This window comes from Manis javanica, chromosome 6, assembly GCF_040802235.1.
Source record: "Manis javanica isolate MJ-LG chromosome 6, MJ_LKY, whole genome shotgun sequence".
Taxonomy (NCBI): Eukaryota; Metazoa; Chordata; class Mammalia; order Pholidota; family Manidae; genus Manis; species Manis javanica.
The window spans coordinates 47863391-47879330 of NC_133161.1; the positions used below are offsets into that span (position 1 = coordinate 47863391).

General features: G+C 49.2%; 1 protein-coding gene across 1 annotated transcript; it reads left to right on the forward strand.

Annotated features, from left to right (window-relative positions):
- Nucleotides 1-11484: 11484 nt before the first annotated feature.
- On the forward strand, nt 11485-15896 carry HOXA13 (homeobox A13). Its single transcript, XM_017646482.3, has 2 exons — nt 11485-12490; nt 13212-15896. The coding sequence occupies exons 1-2, from the start codon at nt 11563-11565 to the stop codon at nt 13454-13456; spliced, it is 1173 nt and encodes a 390-aa protein (XP_017501971.2). The 5' UTR covers nt 11485-11562; the 3' UTR covers nt 13457-15896.
- Nucleotides 15897-15940: the final 44 nt, after the last annotated feature.

A 15940-nucleotide genomic window follows, 5' to 3' on the forward strand; every position in this document is an offset into this window, starting at 1 on the left:
GAGTGCTACCCCCAATAGCTAACAGGTGAAATTGGTGCATGTTACAAACAATACAAAAGAATTTACAGCAAAGAATGAATTCTCCAACCAACCCTATGTCCCCCAGTTCTCCCCAGAGGAAGCCACTGTTACTGATGGCATGTCTATTCTTCCAGTCCTTATGTACAAACCCATTTTTAAAAGCACACTGGTAACCCTCACTGTACATGTTTCTGTGGCCCCGGATTTTTTCCCCCTAGATAACTACCCAAGACAATTCTCCATGATTAGTGTATTGGTTCAGAAAGTTGTGTTCAGCCCTGGTCACTCAGTACAGCTGAAATTCAAACTAATCTTGTGTGGCCTGTCACAGGGGAAAGGTTGCTATAGCCTGGGTTCTAGATCTTAACCTCCCTGGCTTGGTAATCTTCAAAACAATCTGCTAATTTGGTTACAACATCATTACCAGCAATTCTTCACCGCTCCTTGGGTGACCAGAACCATGCTAGGGGAATAATCACAGTACTGGCCATGACTTTGGACCTACAACCATTCTCTGCAGTCATGGGAAATTGGAAGTGCCGCTTAGAATTTTTAACTATTCGGCCTACTAGCTATAAAAACTGTGTTCAGGGCATTAGCCCACCCTGGGTGTCTGCCTCCGATCCTATTTCCTCAATCTTCTTTGGAGCTTGATGGGATGGCCCTCGTCCTGGCCCCCACTCAGGCCTGGGGAGAGGCAGGAACACAGAGTGGGGGCCTCAGCCCAGACCTTGGACTCTGCAGTGTCCGCCAGGAGATGGAGGAAACGCGTTTACCACCTGGGTGACCTTGACTGCAGCCGATTAAAGTTTAATCCGAGGTGTGTACTCAGCCTTGCCATGTTATTTAAACACATCAACGGTCATAAAAAGATTCCAGTGGCGTGAGCAGATCCCGACGACGGCCCGCAGGGAGCCAGCGGTTGATTCTGGTTGATTTCCAGAGTCAGGATTTGGAGTGCGGAGCAGGAAGGGGGCCGTAACAAAGAAAACGGTTTGCTTTCCCAACGGAACGCCAGACTTCAGAAAGCGGCGGGGTAAACCAAGTCTCGGGCACGGGAGCAGATAGCCATTAGGTTCCCATTAACTCGGAAGACATCTAGTGGGAAGAGGTCGCAACTGCAGCGGCGCCCAGTGAGCATCCTCTGCCTTTGCCTAGCTCGAATGTAAAACCGTAACTGCGGCTGATTGGGTGGTGGGTAAAAGGGCAAAAAAAAGAAGACCCTCTTTCCCTGGTCACCCCTTTGAAGCACGCGACTGCCTGGAAGATCCCAGGGCCAGGTCTGGGCACTTATCCTACTGAGGGTGGAGGCGCTATTTCCACTCGGAAAGGAAAGGTCCAGTTTTCTCTGGCTTCCCTCTCTCCACGTTGGGGTTCTGGTCAGCCGAGGGCACTGCTGGGCCCAGGATTCCTGGATTCTGTCCAACTCATCCGGGGGCTCCTGAAGAGTCCTGGTGTGACCATATGTGGACGCTCTTAGAATGTCCTGAGTGACTCTGGGGACTAACAGATAGCAGCAGAATCCAGGTGAGGCCAGAAGTCCTGAAGGCCATCCCATCCAGTGGCTACCTTTGACCACCCTCCCCATTACCTATGGACTAGTGTGGGCCAGGTATATTGCAGAGCTGTGGGGCCCAGCTTCCCAGGGGTGCAGTCATTATTTTTGCCCCTTCTCCGTCGTGGGGCTACTGCATCTTGCCCTGTCTTCTTCCTCTTACCCAGAATGTCTCAGTTCTATGGAGGATTGGGCATCTTTCATGGGCCTTCAGGAATGAGCCTCATCTATGGAATGCTGTTTTTTTCCTTACTTCTCCCTGCTCCATAAGTGCCTCTTCTTAACCTGAAGGCAGCAGGGCAGATAGGCAGACTCTGTGCTGGCCTCCCCAGCTGCCTCAGAGATACCAATTATACCTTCTCTATGGACCTGCTTCCACTGTTTAAAGTGGGGTCTCCCTTCTCAGGTCCTCCTGGTTGACCACCTTGGCTGAGAGGAAGAGCACTCTCCCACTTGTTGTGACATCATATTATCTTAGAATTGTCAGGGAGGAAGAGCAGCACCAGAATGCTTTCTGATGATACAGAAGACCAAGGTATATATATGCACCACATTTCAGTGTGTGAATCCCAAGACTTCATGGAGCCACAGCTGGACCCCCAAGTAGGGGGCCTGTGACTCCCCTGATAGACTTTCCAGGCCATCTGGTTTGGGGCTGCAGGGGACTATGATGACTGCTGAGTTGCCCTCTGTAGAAGACAACTACCTTCTCATCTTTCTAAGGCTGTCAGAAGCGGCTCACTTTCCTCCTTTTGTGCATCAAGTTGCCTTCTCCACACTTACCCATACTCCAGGGCTAGGACCCTCCTTGATTTTCAAAGAAGGGCTCAGGCAACCCAGTTCTTTGGCTTTGTGATATCCTCCTACCCACTCTACTCCACCCCATAACCCTGCAAAAACAAACAAACAAACAAAAAAAACCCTGAAAGTAACTGGAAACACTGGATGAAACCATTCTAGGTAAATGCCTTGAAGCCCTTCACCAGGACTTTAGCCAGCCCTGTTGCACACTGAGGTGCTTTTCCAAAGGGGTATAACCTGTTGTGGCTCCTTCTGTCCTCTCCTCTTCATCACCTTTCAGCTGGATGAATCTTATCCCTTAGACAGGGAGACTCCCTTAGGTTTTATTGAATCAGGTACAGAACATTGGAGCAGCAGTAGGTGGGGGGTGGGAGGAAGGACTGCAGCTGGATTAACCAGCTTTAACTTTGGGGAATGAAAAACTGAGTTTTGGATCATATAGCAAATGAACCTGGGATCCAAGAGTTTGGAGTAATCTGTACCCCATCCATTGACCTCTGATATGTGTCATGCTGATAAATGTTTTTGGAGCAGAGCTGACCCCTCACTCTCCTGAGCTGACACGCATGACCCTGAAAGCCCTCTCCCAGCCAATGTGGTTAAATCAGCACTGGGTTCTGTAGCCCAGGCAGTCCCACTTGGCTCTGCTTTCAGCTCAGGCCCATGGGGATGTCTATTCCTCAGGGTAACAAATGAGTCTGCTTGCTCTTGGTGACATCAAATTACTTTGCACCAACCAAGGGTCCCATGACCTGACATAACCCCACATTAGGTCCTAGAAATGTAAAGAAATATAGCCTTTTTAAAAGTGGCTGAGAGCATGTAATTGCTAGCAGGCTTGAGGGGTTGAGGTTGATCCCAAGTCCAGCTCACAACCTGTGCTGGGCCAGCTGATACCAGCCAGAATTCACTGCTTGGGCTCTCTGTGGGCAGAAGTTCACCCCCACATTTAACTCTGGGCCCTAATCAGTTTCCCAAAGCCCAGATTATTTTTGTGCACTTAAAGAAATTACAAAGAGGCTTGCAGCCTAAGTGTCCCCTTCTCACAAGCAGGCAACCCCAGCCAGGCTTCTTCAGAGGAAAAGGCTTCCGCAAAGAACAAATTTCTTCAGCTTTACATACACAGGTCTTCCTTGGGCTACTGTGGCTTGACTTTTTCTTGGGAATTATGGTTTCCTTGCTTATTTTTTGCCTCCCATCTCTCTCTTCCTCTTTGCCTCCCAGCTTTTCTGGGGCACCTCCCTTTTCCTCTCCCTCTTCCTCCAAATCTTCTCACTTCTGCAATCCCGACCCTGACCCTGACCCAAATCCTGTCCCCCATGAACTCCATCCTACATCCAGAAAACCAGGGATCCTGGAATTAGTTGCTGTGCCCAAAGTCCCAGTAGAGATTGAGCTCACTGATGTCCCACCAGCTGCAGGGGAGGGATTTATGGCCCGCCTCCCCAAGGGCTTCTGCTGGCTACAGTTGTTAGAGTTACATAAAATCTGTGCATATAATTTCTCCTCTTGTTTAAACCATGCACCTCTTATGAGTTGAGCTAAATAGCTCTTTTCTAATGCAATGAGCTGTTATAGTAATGTATAGTCTTAGTATAAAAGCATCCCAGAGCAAAAATGTCCCAGATATTTAAGAACTCAAAATAAGGTAATTAAGGAACCATAAACAATCCAAATGTGAAATAACCCAACATTCTGCCACAGAAAGGATGGCCAATATCCATTCAGACAAGTGGGGTTAAAATGTATTAAGTAGCTGGCTATGTAGGACTTGTCAACGTTAAGGGTTTTGCTATTTTCTGGTTTTGCCTTTTTGATTTCTAAAGTTGGCAAGGCTTTTAGTTATATCACCCTTCAGAGTTTGCTGGGGATGATTATGCTCACTGTCACTTAGACCACAGAATTAAAACAAAACAAAATAAGCCACAACACCTTTATTAATTCTTTTTTTTAAATCTACTGCTGAGTTTTTATAATACACTTGGAATTGTATTTTTTCTTGAAAACTGTTGTTGCTGTGATGAGCTACCAATCCAGTATAAACATTCCCTTTCTAGCTTATCATTCAAAATCTCTTTTTTGGTTTCTACCAGGGGAGGAGGTGTGTTGAAATGGGAAATGGTCATTTATCCAATAAGAAGGGAATGTATTGTCCACTTAAGACAGAGAAAGGACTGAGTCATGTTTTTCATGTCTCCTCCAAATCCTGATACAGTAGTAGAAACCTTCAAATATAGGAGGACACACTCATGGAAAAGGGTAACATAAGTATCCTTCATATATTACATATTTTTTATAAAGAGACCTATAAAATTTTAGACAAGATGCACCTCCACATGAAACCCCTTTTTTGTCCATATTTGGACCCTCGAATTCTTTCTATATTAGAGTCATAACAATTCAGGTTCATACCCACTGACCCTTTACCTCAGACATAGGAAGGATTTCTTTCTATTGAGCAATGTTGCTCAACCTTGAAATTTATCCTCAAAATCCTATGTTGAGAATGAAATGATGCAATACCTGGAATTTACTTTAAAATACTCCAAGAAAAAAGTGCAAGTGGATGATGAAACATGAAAGACCAAACGATAATAGTAGTTGAAACTAGGAGATGGGGATATAGGGGTTCATTCTTCTTTTGTTTGTGTTTGGGAAACTCCTTAATAAAAAGATTTTTTTTAACATTGTATTAGGTAAAAGTGACAAAATTATTCCTGTCAGGGCTCAAATAAAAAATATAGTCTGCTGGGTAGCACCTGGAGCTACGCATTTAATCTTCATTTTCCAGCAACGGAAAACGACCCTGCGCCCTTTTCATTTCTGCAGCATCAGCCGACCATGCCCAGGCTTTCTTTCCAGCAAGCTCCCTTTCTCAACCCATAAACTAAGCATCCAAGCCTGAGGTTGGGGACTGATTAATGGAGCTTCCGTACTCAGCTCCCCTGACCAGAGAGTAAATACCCATAAAAACTAATATCAAAAGTTTTTATTGAGCTGCTTCGTTTTCCTGAGTGTTGGGCCGAGCGGGGCCAGAGCAGCGGGACAAAGGAGCGGCGGCTGCACCAGGAGCAGCATTGGGCGCTCTGAATCAGCTCAGCGCCGGTCCCCAGAGCCAGCCAGAGTTTCTGGGGAGGACATCAGGTAAATGCCAGTTGGGGTTTCAAAAAAGCCTTCCACTATAACAGGTGTATTTACAAAACCACAGGGGAGGGAATGGTCAGAAAAATCATAAGAGGTAGGGAGATGGCAGCCACCTCAAAATATGTCACCAGGCTTGTCTGACAGGGTGAAATATTTTTCCTCAGGACTTGGTGTGGTGCCTGTATTTCACCCACATGACACTGGATGTCCGCGTTCACTGTGTGTGCATGCATTTGATGTGAGTCTGTATTGTGCATATCAAGGCACACGCATCTTTAAGGTTACGGCACAGATTGTGCCTAGAAGTCCGATCACATCTCTGTGTTCTCTGCTCTGAGTTCCCCTTCCTCATGGCTGCGCTGGTGAGTTTCCTTCCCTCTGTTGCTCAATGCCTTAAGAATTCGAAACCGGGGCTCAGGGACGTGGGAGTGTTTAGGGATCTGAGAAGAGATGAACTCACGTGGGCCCAGACCTCCTGGCCGCCTGGCCGCCTGTACCGGTTTCTCCACAAGAAAGTTAGGACTGCTGGGAGTCAGGCTTAGGTCCAAAGCCCCTGTTTCCTTCAAACGCTAGAATGTCTTCAGTGTATTTGTTGACATAATGAATCCACAGCCCAGTGCTGATTTCCTGTTTTGTTGCGGGAGTTAGCATCAAGCTAGGGTGGGGGTGGAGGCCAGCGGGTGGGACTCCATGCTGGCAGTGTCAGGGACAGACAGTGCTGGGGACACAGACCTTCTTGCCCTTTCCACACCGCAGCTGCCCAAAATTCCTTGAGGCATCTGCTCTCTCCTCGTGTCCTGTCTGAATAACAGGGACCTCACTCCCTGGGTGGTGTGGTGCGGCAGTCCAGCCAGTCGATACCCCTGCCTGCCGGCTAGCTGAAGACTGTGAGAAGGCGTTTCCTCCTCCCGGCTGAGCACTTCACCAAGTCCCTTCTGCTTCTAACACATGCTCCCACCCTCTAAGCGAACACTGAGTTTCCAGGTTCAGTCAAGAGCAGAGCAGCAGCAGAACCGTCAGGGCAGGCAGAAGTCCCATCACCAACCCTAGCACCACTAGCGGGGTCACCCAGGCCTCCCCAAACCCGAGAGCAGTGGGTCTCAGAGGCGGGAATGCACCTCTCACTCCAAGGTTCTGTCAACCCTGGGGAGTCTGGGTGCTGCTGGCTGGGACTGCAGAGGGCTTGCTCCTCAAGGGAGCCTGCACTCCAGGGCTGCTTGTTCTTAATGGAGCAGGGAGACCCCTCTCCCTACTGAGAGTCTTCTCTGGAAGAAACTTCAGGGAAACAGGGTCCTCTCTGGGCTTCCCTGGTCCTTTCTGAAGCTCTGTGCACTGGTGGCCTTGAAAGCCTGGTACTGGAAGGAACCCACCAGGCAACAGGAAAGCTGGTTCTCCAAAACTTGCTCTCTTCAAACTCATGGAATGAGGGGATCTGAAAGGCAAGGTGGGATATCCATGGTTCTTTTTGGATTTTGCACTTTCTCCCATTTTCATTGTGTGAGCATTTGGACACCATAATGCCACATGAGTTCCCATGGCCCCAAATTGTTGTCCTTACAGCCTTGGGCTTTTTGCTGCCTCATTAATGTTTCAAATGCACAAAAATCTAGAATGAAAGCTTGAGCAAGGGACTCAGGATGTGCCATTTCCCTGCCTACTGAACAGCTTTGCCCCAAGTTTCTTTATTATCTACCCTTTCTCCTTAAAAAAAAAAACAAGAAAAAAGAAGAGTATAACTTCCACCCTGGTGCAGATAGGGGTGGAGAAACTTGCAAAGCCTACCATGAACAAAGTGGTTCCCTACTTGTCTTTCCCATATGGTCTGGTGGACTGTATATTCGGATGTGCTTTTTTGTTCGGGTGTTTTTCCCTTTCTTTCTTTCTTCCTCCCTCCCTACCTCCCTCTCTCTCTTTCTTTCTTTCTTTCTTTCTCTTTCTCTCTTAGCTAGCCTCAGCTCCTCAGCCATCTCCTCCCCACCCCCACCCCATCTTTCTTCCTTTGCCATTATCTCTGTGACCACCCCTCTTGCAGTGGGATAGAGAGGGTTAAGATGTTCTGCAAATGCAGCTCGTAAAGCTGCTTGGATACATTAGAAACACATGAATATCCTGAAATACAAAGTGTCTTTAAAACCAACCCAGGAATGTTTATCCTAATGCTGGATGGATGCAAGAAATAGTGCCAGGGAGCAGTGCTGACAGCCTCCTCCGAGTTAAAGTGAGAGCAGGTAAATTTCATTTGCTAGTGAAAATCAAACTCGATTAAAACCTGGTTTCCCTTTGTCCTTTTTTCTTCCAACTCTGGAAGCCCAGAGCCCTGAGGTCCAGGCTGGCAGCAAGTCCCATACCCAAGAACACCCAGCCAAGGTCTCTTTCTTCAGCGGGAGGCTCCCGGGTAGCCAAAGCCCTGCAGGGCACTCTGGTGTGCCCTAGGAGGAAAGAAGTCATGACTGCCAAGGATCTGGAGAGAGAGGTTCTGGCAGCTCGTAGAACAAAGGCCAAGCCACTGGGCTGCCATCCTCCAATCTTGCCCAAGCTACCCGCTTTGGGATCCTCCAGGAGAAATCAGAGAGCACCAGACAGAGCCCACCTCCATCCCTGCTGCCCTCTTGCTCAAGGGGCCACAGCCACGGCAGCCTGCAGATCCCAGTGGGCATCCTGGCTTCCCCAGCCTAGTCCACAAAGGGTCTGAGGATAAAATTATCATCACCAGGATTCAAGCTGATGGCACCTGTCTTCGATCCCATAGGAATTCCTGAATTTGGTAGACAAAAGCGGAGAGACAGTTCAGAGGGTCTGACCCAACTAGCTAAGAAGGCAAGTGAGTCTTGACCCTGCCTTTGGGAAAAAAGGAACAGCACTGGGAGAGTCTGTGCTTGCCTTCCAACCTTTCTTTTTCCACAGCAAGCTTGCTTGATGGTTGCCTGGAGGACTAAGAGGCTAAGAAACAGTATTAGGAACCATTCACGAATCTCTTATGTCCCTCGGCAAAGGACAAGAAGTAGGGAGAAAGATATTCTTTCTTCAAAGCGAATAGAAATTCTAGAAACTGAGACCCAAAATTATTCACAGAGCTTATTCAAATTCTATAAACTATCCCACGAGTTAGTGGCTACAACTCAGTATCTAACAAGACCTGCAGACTTTAAGAAGAAAAAACAGTGGAGTCATGTCAAGAAGCCGTTGACTGGCCTGGTAGAAAAACCATTTTGGTGTATATTGAGATCCAAGACAAGAAGAGAAAAAGAAGGCTGCTTCTCTCTAAGTAACCACGTCTTGAGAGTTTGTAAATGCTGCTGATGGGAGATCTAAGAAACTAAGAAAATATCTAGGTAACTTTGTCGCTAACGATCCACCACAAAGTTCAATAAATAATTCAAGCCTGAAGCCCTTCCTTAGCAGAGCTGCTAAGTTTAGGGAGCAAAACCTAATTTGAGATGCAACCCAAAGCCTTCCCCCAGCGCCGTCCCTTCCAGACAAACCTGCTGTAGCTCCTTAGCGGACAAGATGAAATCTCATCTCACCATTTTTGGTGAAGAGGGACCCCGTTGACTTGGCCACTGTGCAGACCTGGGCCCCTTTCTCTGCTTCAGGGCTCAGTCTCAGATGAAATGGGGAGAGGAAGGGAGAAATGTGGAGCTGGCTTTGGCCGCTTTGTGCACCAGCAGCTATGCCATGGCCAGAGGTGAGCTGGCACAGGCGCCGGCTGGTGGGGGCTCACAGAGCTGTGTTTTCGTTTTTCCGGGTCTGGCTGGAAGTCAGAAGAGGCTCAAAGCCTGGGCCAAGAGAGCAGGGTGGAGGCAGAGAAGAAGAGTCTGTAAACACCGCCCCAAAAAGTCCACGAAGGCAGCAAAAAATGCTGGGTAACCAAACGGAGACAGAAACAGGAATTCCAAAGAAAAAAGAAGTTAAGAGTGAGGGAAGGGAGGTGGGTGGTGGGCCTTTTGCAGCTGCTTGGGTCTCAAGGCTTGCATGGCAGTTCTCACGCTGGCTAGACTGCAACTTTCAACTTGACCTTGGCCTCCAGCCGCGTCTGACCCGTATGTAAAACAGCCCTCAAGTCCTCAGGAACTGGGGCCCCAAACCCTACCCTGTCTCTTTGTCACTGTGAATTTTACAATGCCACTTGAAGGAAGAAAGGGGGGTGAATGGGCCCGGAAAAGTCCCTACAGAGGCTGGTTCCTTAGCCTGCAAATGGCCGGTCAGGGAGGAGGTAAACTGGGGGCAAATCAATATTTACCTGGAGCTACAAAAAAGGCAGAAGGAAAAAGGGCACAGTGGATATGTGTACAGTGTGTGTGCTGGGTGGCGGGGGAGGGCAGGTGTCATAGAAGGTTTAATTGGGCAACACTTACGTTGTTCCAGGCAAACCCAGGGATCAGAAAGGACAAAAACTGGAGCCCAGTCTTGTTGCTCCCGACCTTGCAGGAAAACCAGGAGCCTTAGAGAGCAGACCAGGGCCACGGGCAGGAGCTGAGGATATTCAGTGTCCTGAGCTTAGGGCTGAGTCCACAATCAGGGACTGGAGTGCAGATCAAAGCCTGGCTGCTCACTAGTCCTCCTGGGGTAGAAGGGAGTCCAGCATGCTTCCCAACGGCGATGGCCCCGTGGAAGGCACCCACTTTCACTTTGAATACATGTTGCCCTTCTTTCGATCAGCTCACAGCCTCCATAATCAGAAATGGAAGTATGTGGCCCCAAAATGACAGGACCCCCAGAATCCCTCTCCAAAACGTGGTGGCTGCCTGGCTCTTCCAGCCCACAAGAAATCTTTGCATTTCCCAGGCATGAAGGAAAGGCTTCTCGGCTGGTTCTTGGATGGCGGAGGACTAGGCACCCTCTGCAGGCTAGAGACGGTGCTCTTTCCAATCCTACTTGGGAGGAAGGTGTGAAGTAGCCCCAAAGAGCTCTTCTCTCCTGTCCCAAAATGGAGTGAAATAGGAGTGCTCAGGTGCCTGGAGAGTCAGCTCCTACCCAGGCTCTATGAAACCTCATTAGACTCGGGGAGGCGGCGGCGGAGGGGCTCAAGTCCCAACCAACACCCAGGGGCTCTTCCTCTTAAACTCCTTCCAGAACAGGCCAGCCCAGGTGGAGATGTGGGAGCTCAGGAGAGCAGTGTACACAGATTGTTCTCTCCATCTCAGAGTCTCTGGACAAGGAAGAATTGTTACTGGGGTGGAGTAAGGAACAGTCTGTATACATAAGTGAGTGTGTACTCAAGGTACGCTTGAGCGTACACGTGTATCGGTGTGTGTTCCATGGGTCGTTCTGAGCCTATGGACCCAAGTGCTAGTGTATGAAATTGCCCAACAAAGTGGACAGGGAAGTAGAGGGAACTCCTAAATGCAATCCAAGCTTTCCTGGGACCATGAGGCAGGCGCATCTGCAAACGCGCAGCCACTGTTCCCCTGGAAAGAGAGGTACATCGCGACACTGTGGAAGCCGAAAGCACTAGTGTCCATGCTGGGGTCTCACTGCAGGAAGACGGGTGGATACCTGGAAAGAAAGCAGCTCCAGAAGCCCCCCAAAACACCCCGCCACTATGCCCAGTTCTCGCCACTACCCCATCCTAAGCCTCCCACATATTTACCTGACCTTACCCACGCCTCAGGTCGCAGCCCAACAAGGAACCCCTGTCGCCTTTCCGCTTCACGTTGCTCTGGGACCCACTGAGGTATGGGAAGGGAAGAGGAGCTGTGAACCCACTCCCCGGGTCCTCTGCCCCCACCCGCCCGCGTCTCCCGCCTCTGCCCAGGGTGAACGGTGCGCGGCCGCCCCGGGCGCTGGAGCTGGGGACGGCGCGGGAGGCGGCGGGGACGCCGGGGTGCGCCGCACAGAGCCGGGGTTGGAGCCGCCCGCTTTGCATACGCCGTGGGCGGAGCGGGAAGGGGGGGCCGGGCCAATGGGCGGCCGCCTGGCGCGACCCCGCGGGGCGCGTTCCGCCCCCCTCGCTCGGGCCCCGGCCCCGCGCCGCGCGCTCTTCACTTCTTGGGGGCTTTTTAAAACAGCGCCACTGGGGTCTTCTCCATGCGGCTCGGGCTATGACAGCCTCCGTGCTCCTCCACCCCCGCTGGATCGAGCCCACCGTCATGTTTCTCTACGACAACGGCGGTGGCCTGGTAGCCGACGAGCTCAACAAGAACATGGAAGGGGCGGCGGCGGCCGCCGCAGCGGCGGCCGCGGCGGCGGCGGCAGGGGCCGGGGGCGGGGGCTTTCCCCACCCGGCCGCCGCGGCCGCAGGGGGCAACTTCTCGGTGGCAGCGGCGGCCGCTGCGGCCGCCGCGGCCGCGGCCAACCAATGCCGCAACCTGATGGCGCACCCGGCGCCCCTGGCGCCCGGAGCCGCGGCCGCCTACAATAGCGCGCCCGGGGAGGCGCCTCCGTCGGCCGCCGCCGCTGCTGCCGCCGCCGCCGCTGCTGCTGCGGCGGCCGCGGCTGCGTCGTCCTCTGGAGGCCCCGGCCCAGCGGGCCCGGCGGGCGCCGAGGCCGCCAAGCAGTGCAGTCCCTGTTCGGCGGCGGCGCAGAGCTCGTCGGGGCCCGCGGCGCTGCCCTACGGCTATTTCGGCAGCGGCTACTACCCGTGCGCCCGCATGGGCCCGCACCCCAACGCCATCAAATCGTGCGCGCAGCCCTCCTCGGCCGCCGCCGCCGCCGCCGCCGCCTTCGCGGACAAGTACATGGATACCGCTGGCCCCGCGGCCGAGGAGTTCAGCTCCCGCGCTAAGGAGTTCGCCTTCTACCACCAGGGCTACGCGCCCGGGCCTTACCACCACCATCAGCCGGTGCCTGGCTACCTGGATATGCCCGTGGTGCCCGGCCTCGGGGGCCCCGGCGAATCGCGCCACGAGCCCCTGGGTCTTCCCATGGAAAGCTACCAGCCCTGGGCGCTGCCCAACGGCTGGAACGGCCAAATGTACTGCCCCAAAGAGCAGGCGCAGCCTCCCCACCTCTGGAAGTCCACTCTGCCCGGTAAATGCCCCCCCCTTCTCAGCCCCGGTCCTCCGGCTCTGCTCCAGCTTCTCCTTTGCTCTCTCCCGGGTCACCCTGGTGCCCCTCTGCTCTCTCCTTGGCCTGCCCTAGGGGCTCTGCACCCCTGGGAGCCCGACCCCGGCTGGCTGGCGCTGCCCGCACTGCCCTTGAGATGGGCTGGCTCCAAGCTTTCCCTGGGTGAGGTATGGCTGGGAAGAAACGTGTGGGGACTCTGGCTAGCGTCCTTCTCCCTCTGCGCCCCGCCCTCCCCGGCCCTTGACATCGACTTGAGGATGGAAAATTGACCTGGAAACGGTTTACCAAATTGCCCCTATGCATTCTCTCAAGACTAGCTTCAGTGTAAGAAGCATCAATTGTTGAGGTATGGGGTATACAGGGAGAAGCCAGGCATAGAAGTGTATCCCCTGACCCCAGTGCCAAGTGTGGGCCGCTGAGTCAGGCGATCAAGTGTACCCGGCACATTGTGCAGGCAGGGTTGCCTGGTTGGGGTGGTCATTGGAGTCCTGGATGATTTCATTTTAGTGCAGAACTAACCACCCTCCTCACTAACCCTCCAGGTTTTGGCAGAAGACTGGCAAATGTACAACGCGTGGCAAAGGGTAGTCGAGCGCTGTAAGGCGGGTGGCTGAAATTGAGCTGTCGCCTATGTCCTGGCCTAGTCTGATCCCCATGTAACTTGCCTTATTCCCCTATCTTCCAGACGTGGTCTCTCATCCCTCAGACGCCAGCTCCTACAGGCGAGGGAGAAAGAAGCGCGTCCCTTACACCAAGGTGCAATTAAAAGAACTCGAACGGGAATACGCTACAAACAAATTCATTACCAAGGACAAACGGAGGCGAATATCAGCCACGACGAATCTCTCCGAGCGGCAGGTTACAATCTGGTTCCAGAATAGGAGAGTCAAAGAGAAAAAAGTCATCAACAAACTGAAGACCACTAGCTAATGGATTAAAAGTTGAGCAAGAGGGTAACTTGAAGAAATGCTTCAGAACTCGTTGCTTTGTCCAGATAATGAATATAATGTTTAATAATAATTGAAGAATGGGGAAGAGAGAGACACTGGCATTTTGCTTTCCTAAAGGGGATCCCTTTCTCTGTGGTGGAATCTACAGCTCATTTTTAAACTTTAAGAAAAGGTAAAGACTGCCAATTCTGCCGCCAACCCCACCAGATCGTTAAATGGCAATCTCTAGAGTCAATCGTCAACCCCTAAATTCGCAATTTCAGATAAGTTACACATTTACTGAAATCTTGTAAGTATTTATGTGGCTGTTATATTTGAGGACACTATGTCATACGGTAATAATCCGAAAGTTGGTTACAAAAACAAGAGGCTGTTGTAAACATCTCCTTGTCCTTGAGTCGCCATCACCATCCCCTTTGCATGTTAAGTGACTGCTCAGGTAAATCTTAGTGAAATTCCTACCGACATTGTATATTCTGCAAAACACGTCACGTATAGATTTAGAAGGGGAAAGACAAGAAGGTACTGAAATAATGATCTTGGACTATTTGCTATGAAGGGAGAAAGGGAAAGAAAACTCTTCCGAGGATCATTTGTTTGGGGAGTGAATACAACCAGCTGAGCCTCTGAGACTGCAAGGGAACCCCAGGCTGGGAATGATCTTCCTATAATAATTTTTAATTGCATATAACAAGCATATTCTGTGGCATTTGGACTGTATTTTCTGCCCCAATATCTTTTACTTTCCAAAGGATTTGATATATTTTTAAAAAATATTTAAAGCATCAAATGCTTCACAGAATTCGCTTTTTCAGATCTTCTGAGAGGTCCCGCCCCAATATGGTGGACTTTGGTTTGAACACAATTTATTATTTAAATTAGTGTTTCCCAATATTTACTAAACATATTACTGGGTAAATAATTTTCCTTTTTTATTTTTTAGAAAACTCAGAACAGAAATCCATTCCCCCAACACATTTAGATGTTTACATTCTATAGTTTGATCTATTAAGGAATGAATGTGTTTTCCTTGTTTATTGTGTTCTGAGACTGCATTAGAAAGTTTAGGGATTCATCTTCACAGCACATTTTTAATCAAGCAGTTATTTCAACCAGCACATTTTTTGTTTATATTCACTATGAAATGTTGTCTTGTAAATAAAAACATTCAGCACACTGTGAAAATGTATTTGTGCACCTGCTTTTCAAATATTTCTATTAAACACAGTAATTAAGAGAACCTTAGACCTGTAGATAGTGATATAGTGGTATTAATTATGTTAATAAAATAGTCACTGCCAATAAAATCTGAAGGAAATACTCATTATTTTCCTATGCTAGATGTGCACCACACAGAAAGAAAAAGAGCAGGTTTGTCCTATACAAACTAAGGACCATTCTTTTCTTTTCTATTATTCACTTTTTTTTCTACAAATTTTTTAAGCGAAGGGAGAAATCCCTAATAACTGAAATCTTAAAAATTTAAGTAAGTGCTTGAAGAAGGCTAAAGTGTCAGGTATTCTGAAGGGAGAAAAAAAAAAGAGGAAGACATAGTATAAATTCCCAGGCTCCTTGTGTAAAATGAAAACCAGTTGTTCAGTGTCAGCAATGCCTAGGCTGTAGTACTTAAAATACACTGTTGGGTCTGCATGTGTCTGAAGGGGCAGGTTTTGATATTTGTTGAAATGGCAGGACTAGGAAAGGCCTTAAACCTTGACCTTGACGAAAAAAGACAATTTGTGACCTTGACTTTTGACAGCTCATGAATTGGCCTTGGCTGGATTAGTAGATCAAGGGCGCCACCTCGCGTTGACAACTTTCCTTGTAGTTCTTCAGCTTCAAGGGAATCAAAAGGTCTTACCTCTTTGACTCCTTGTTTCAGATTTAGTACTCATTTCTTTTTGGCTCCAGATGAAGGAAATTTGAATATATGTAACTTATATATGTACCTGTATATATGTGAATATATTTTTATATGTATATACATTTGCATATTAGTGTTTGTGTGTGCTTGTATATATATTTGTAGAATCTGTACAGATATAGTATCATTAATTACTGATGACCCAGGATTTTGTAATTTAAGGTGACTTCTAGAGTTGAGGTACAAAATGTACTTTACATAATGAAGTTTTGCTCCTTTTCTTTAATGGCCACGTTTGATTTGTCTTCACAGTGGCTTGCTCTGCATCAGATTTCTGCAGATCTGCTTTAAAGTGGTACATTTTTGTTACAGTCTAAGAGGTGTTCTTAAATAACCATTTTCCTAGCCCTCACCCTCCAAGGTGGTCTACCATCCTAATTAGAGCTATAGGGAATCTATATGACAAATAAAAAGTTTCAAATGCCTTGCTAACTCTAGAGTTATCTTTCAGACATTCAAAGAAACTCACCTCTTAAGAGGTCAGTATGGAGAGCTTAAAGATATCATATCTGCAAAATGACCATAATATGGATGGAGAAG

Bases quoted from the DNA above. Each gene is read 5' to 3' on its own strand.
- HOXA13 (XM_017646482.3), top strand. From the start codon at position 11,563: ATGACAGCCTCCGTGCTCCTCCACCCCCGCTGGATCGAGCCCACCGTC. The intron at 12,491-13,211 runs GTAAATGCCCCC...CCTATCTTCCAG, and splicing joins CTGGAAGTCCACTCTGCCCG to ACGTGGTCTCTCATCCCTCA.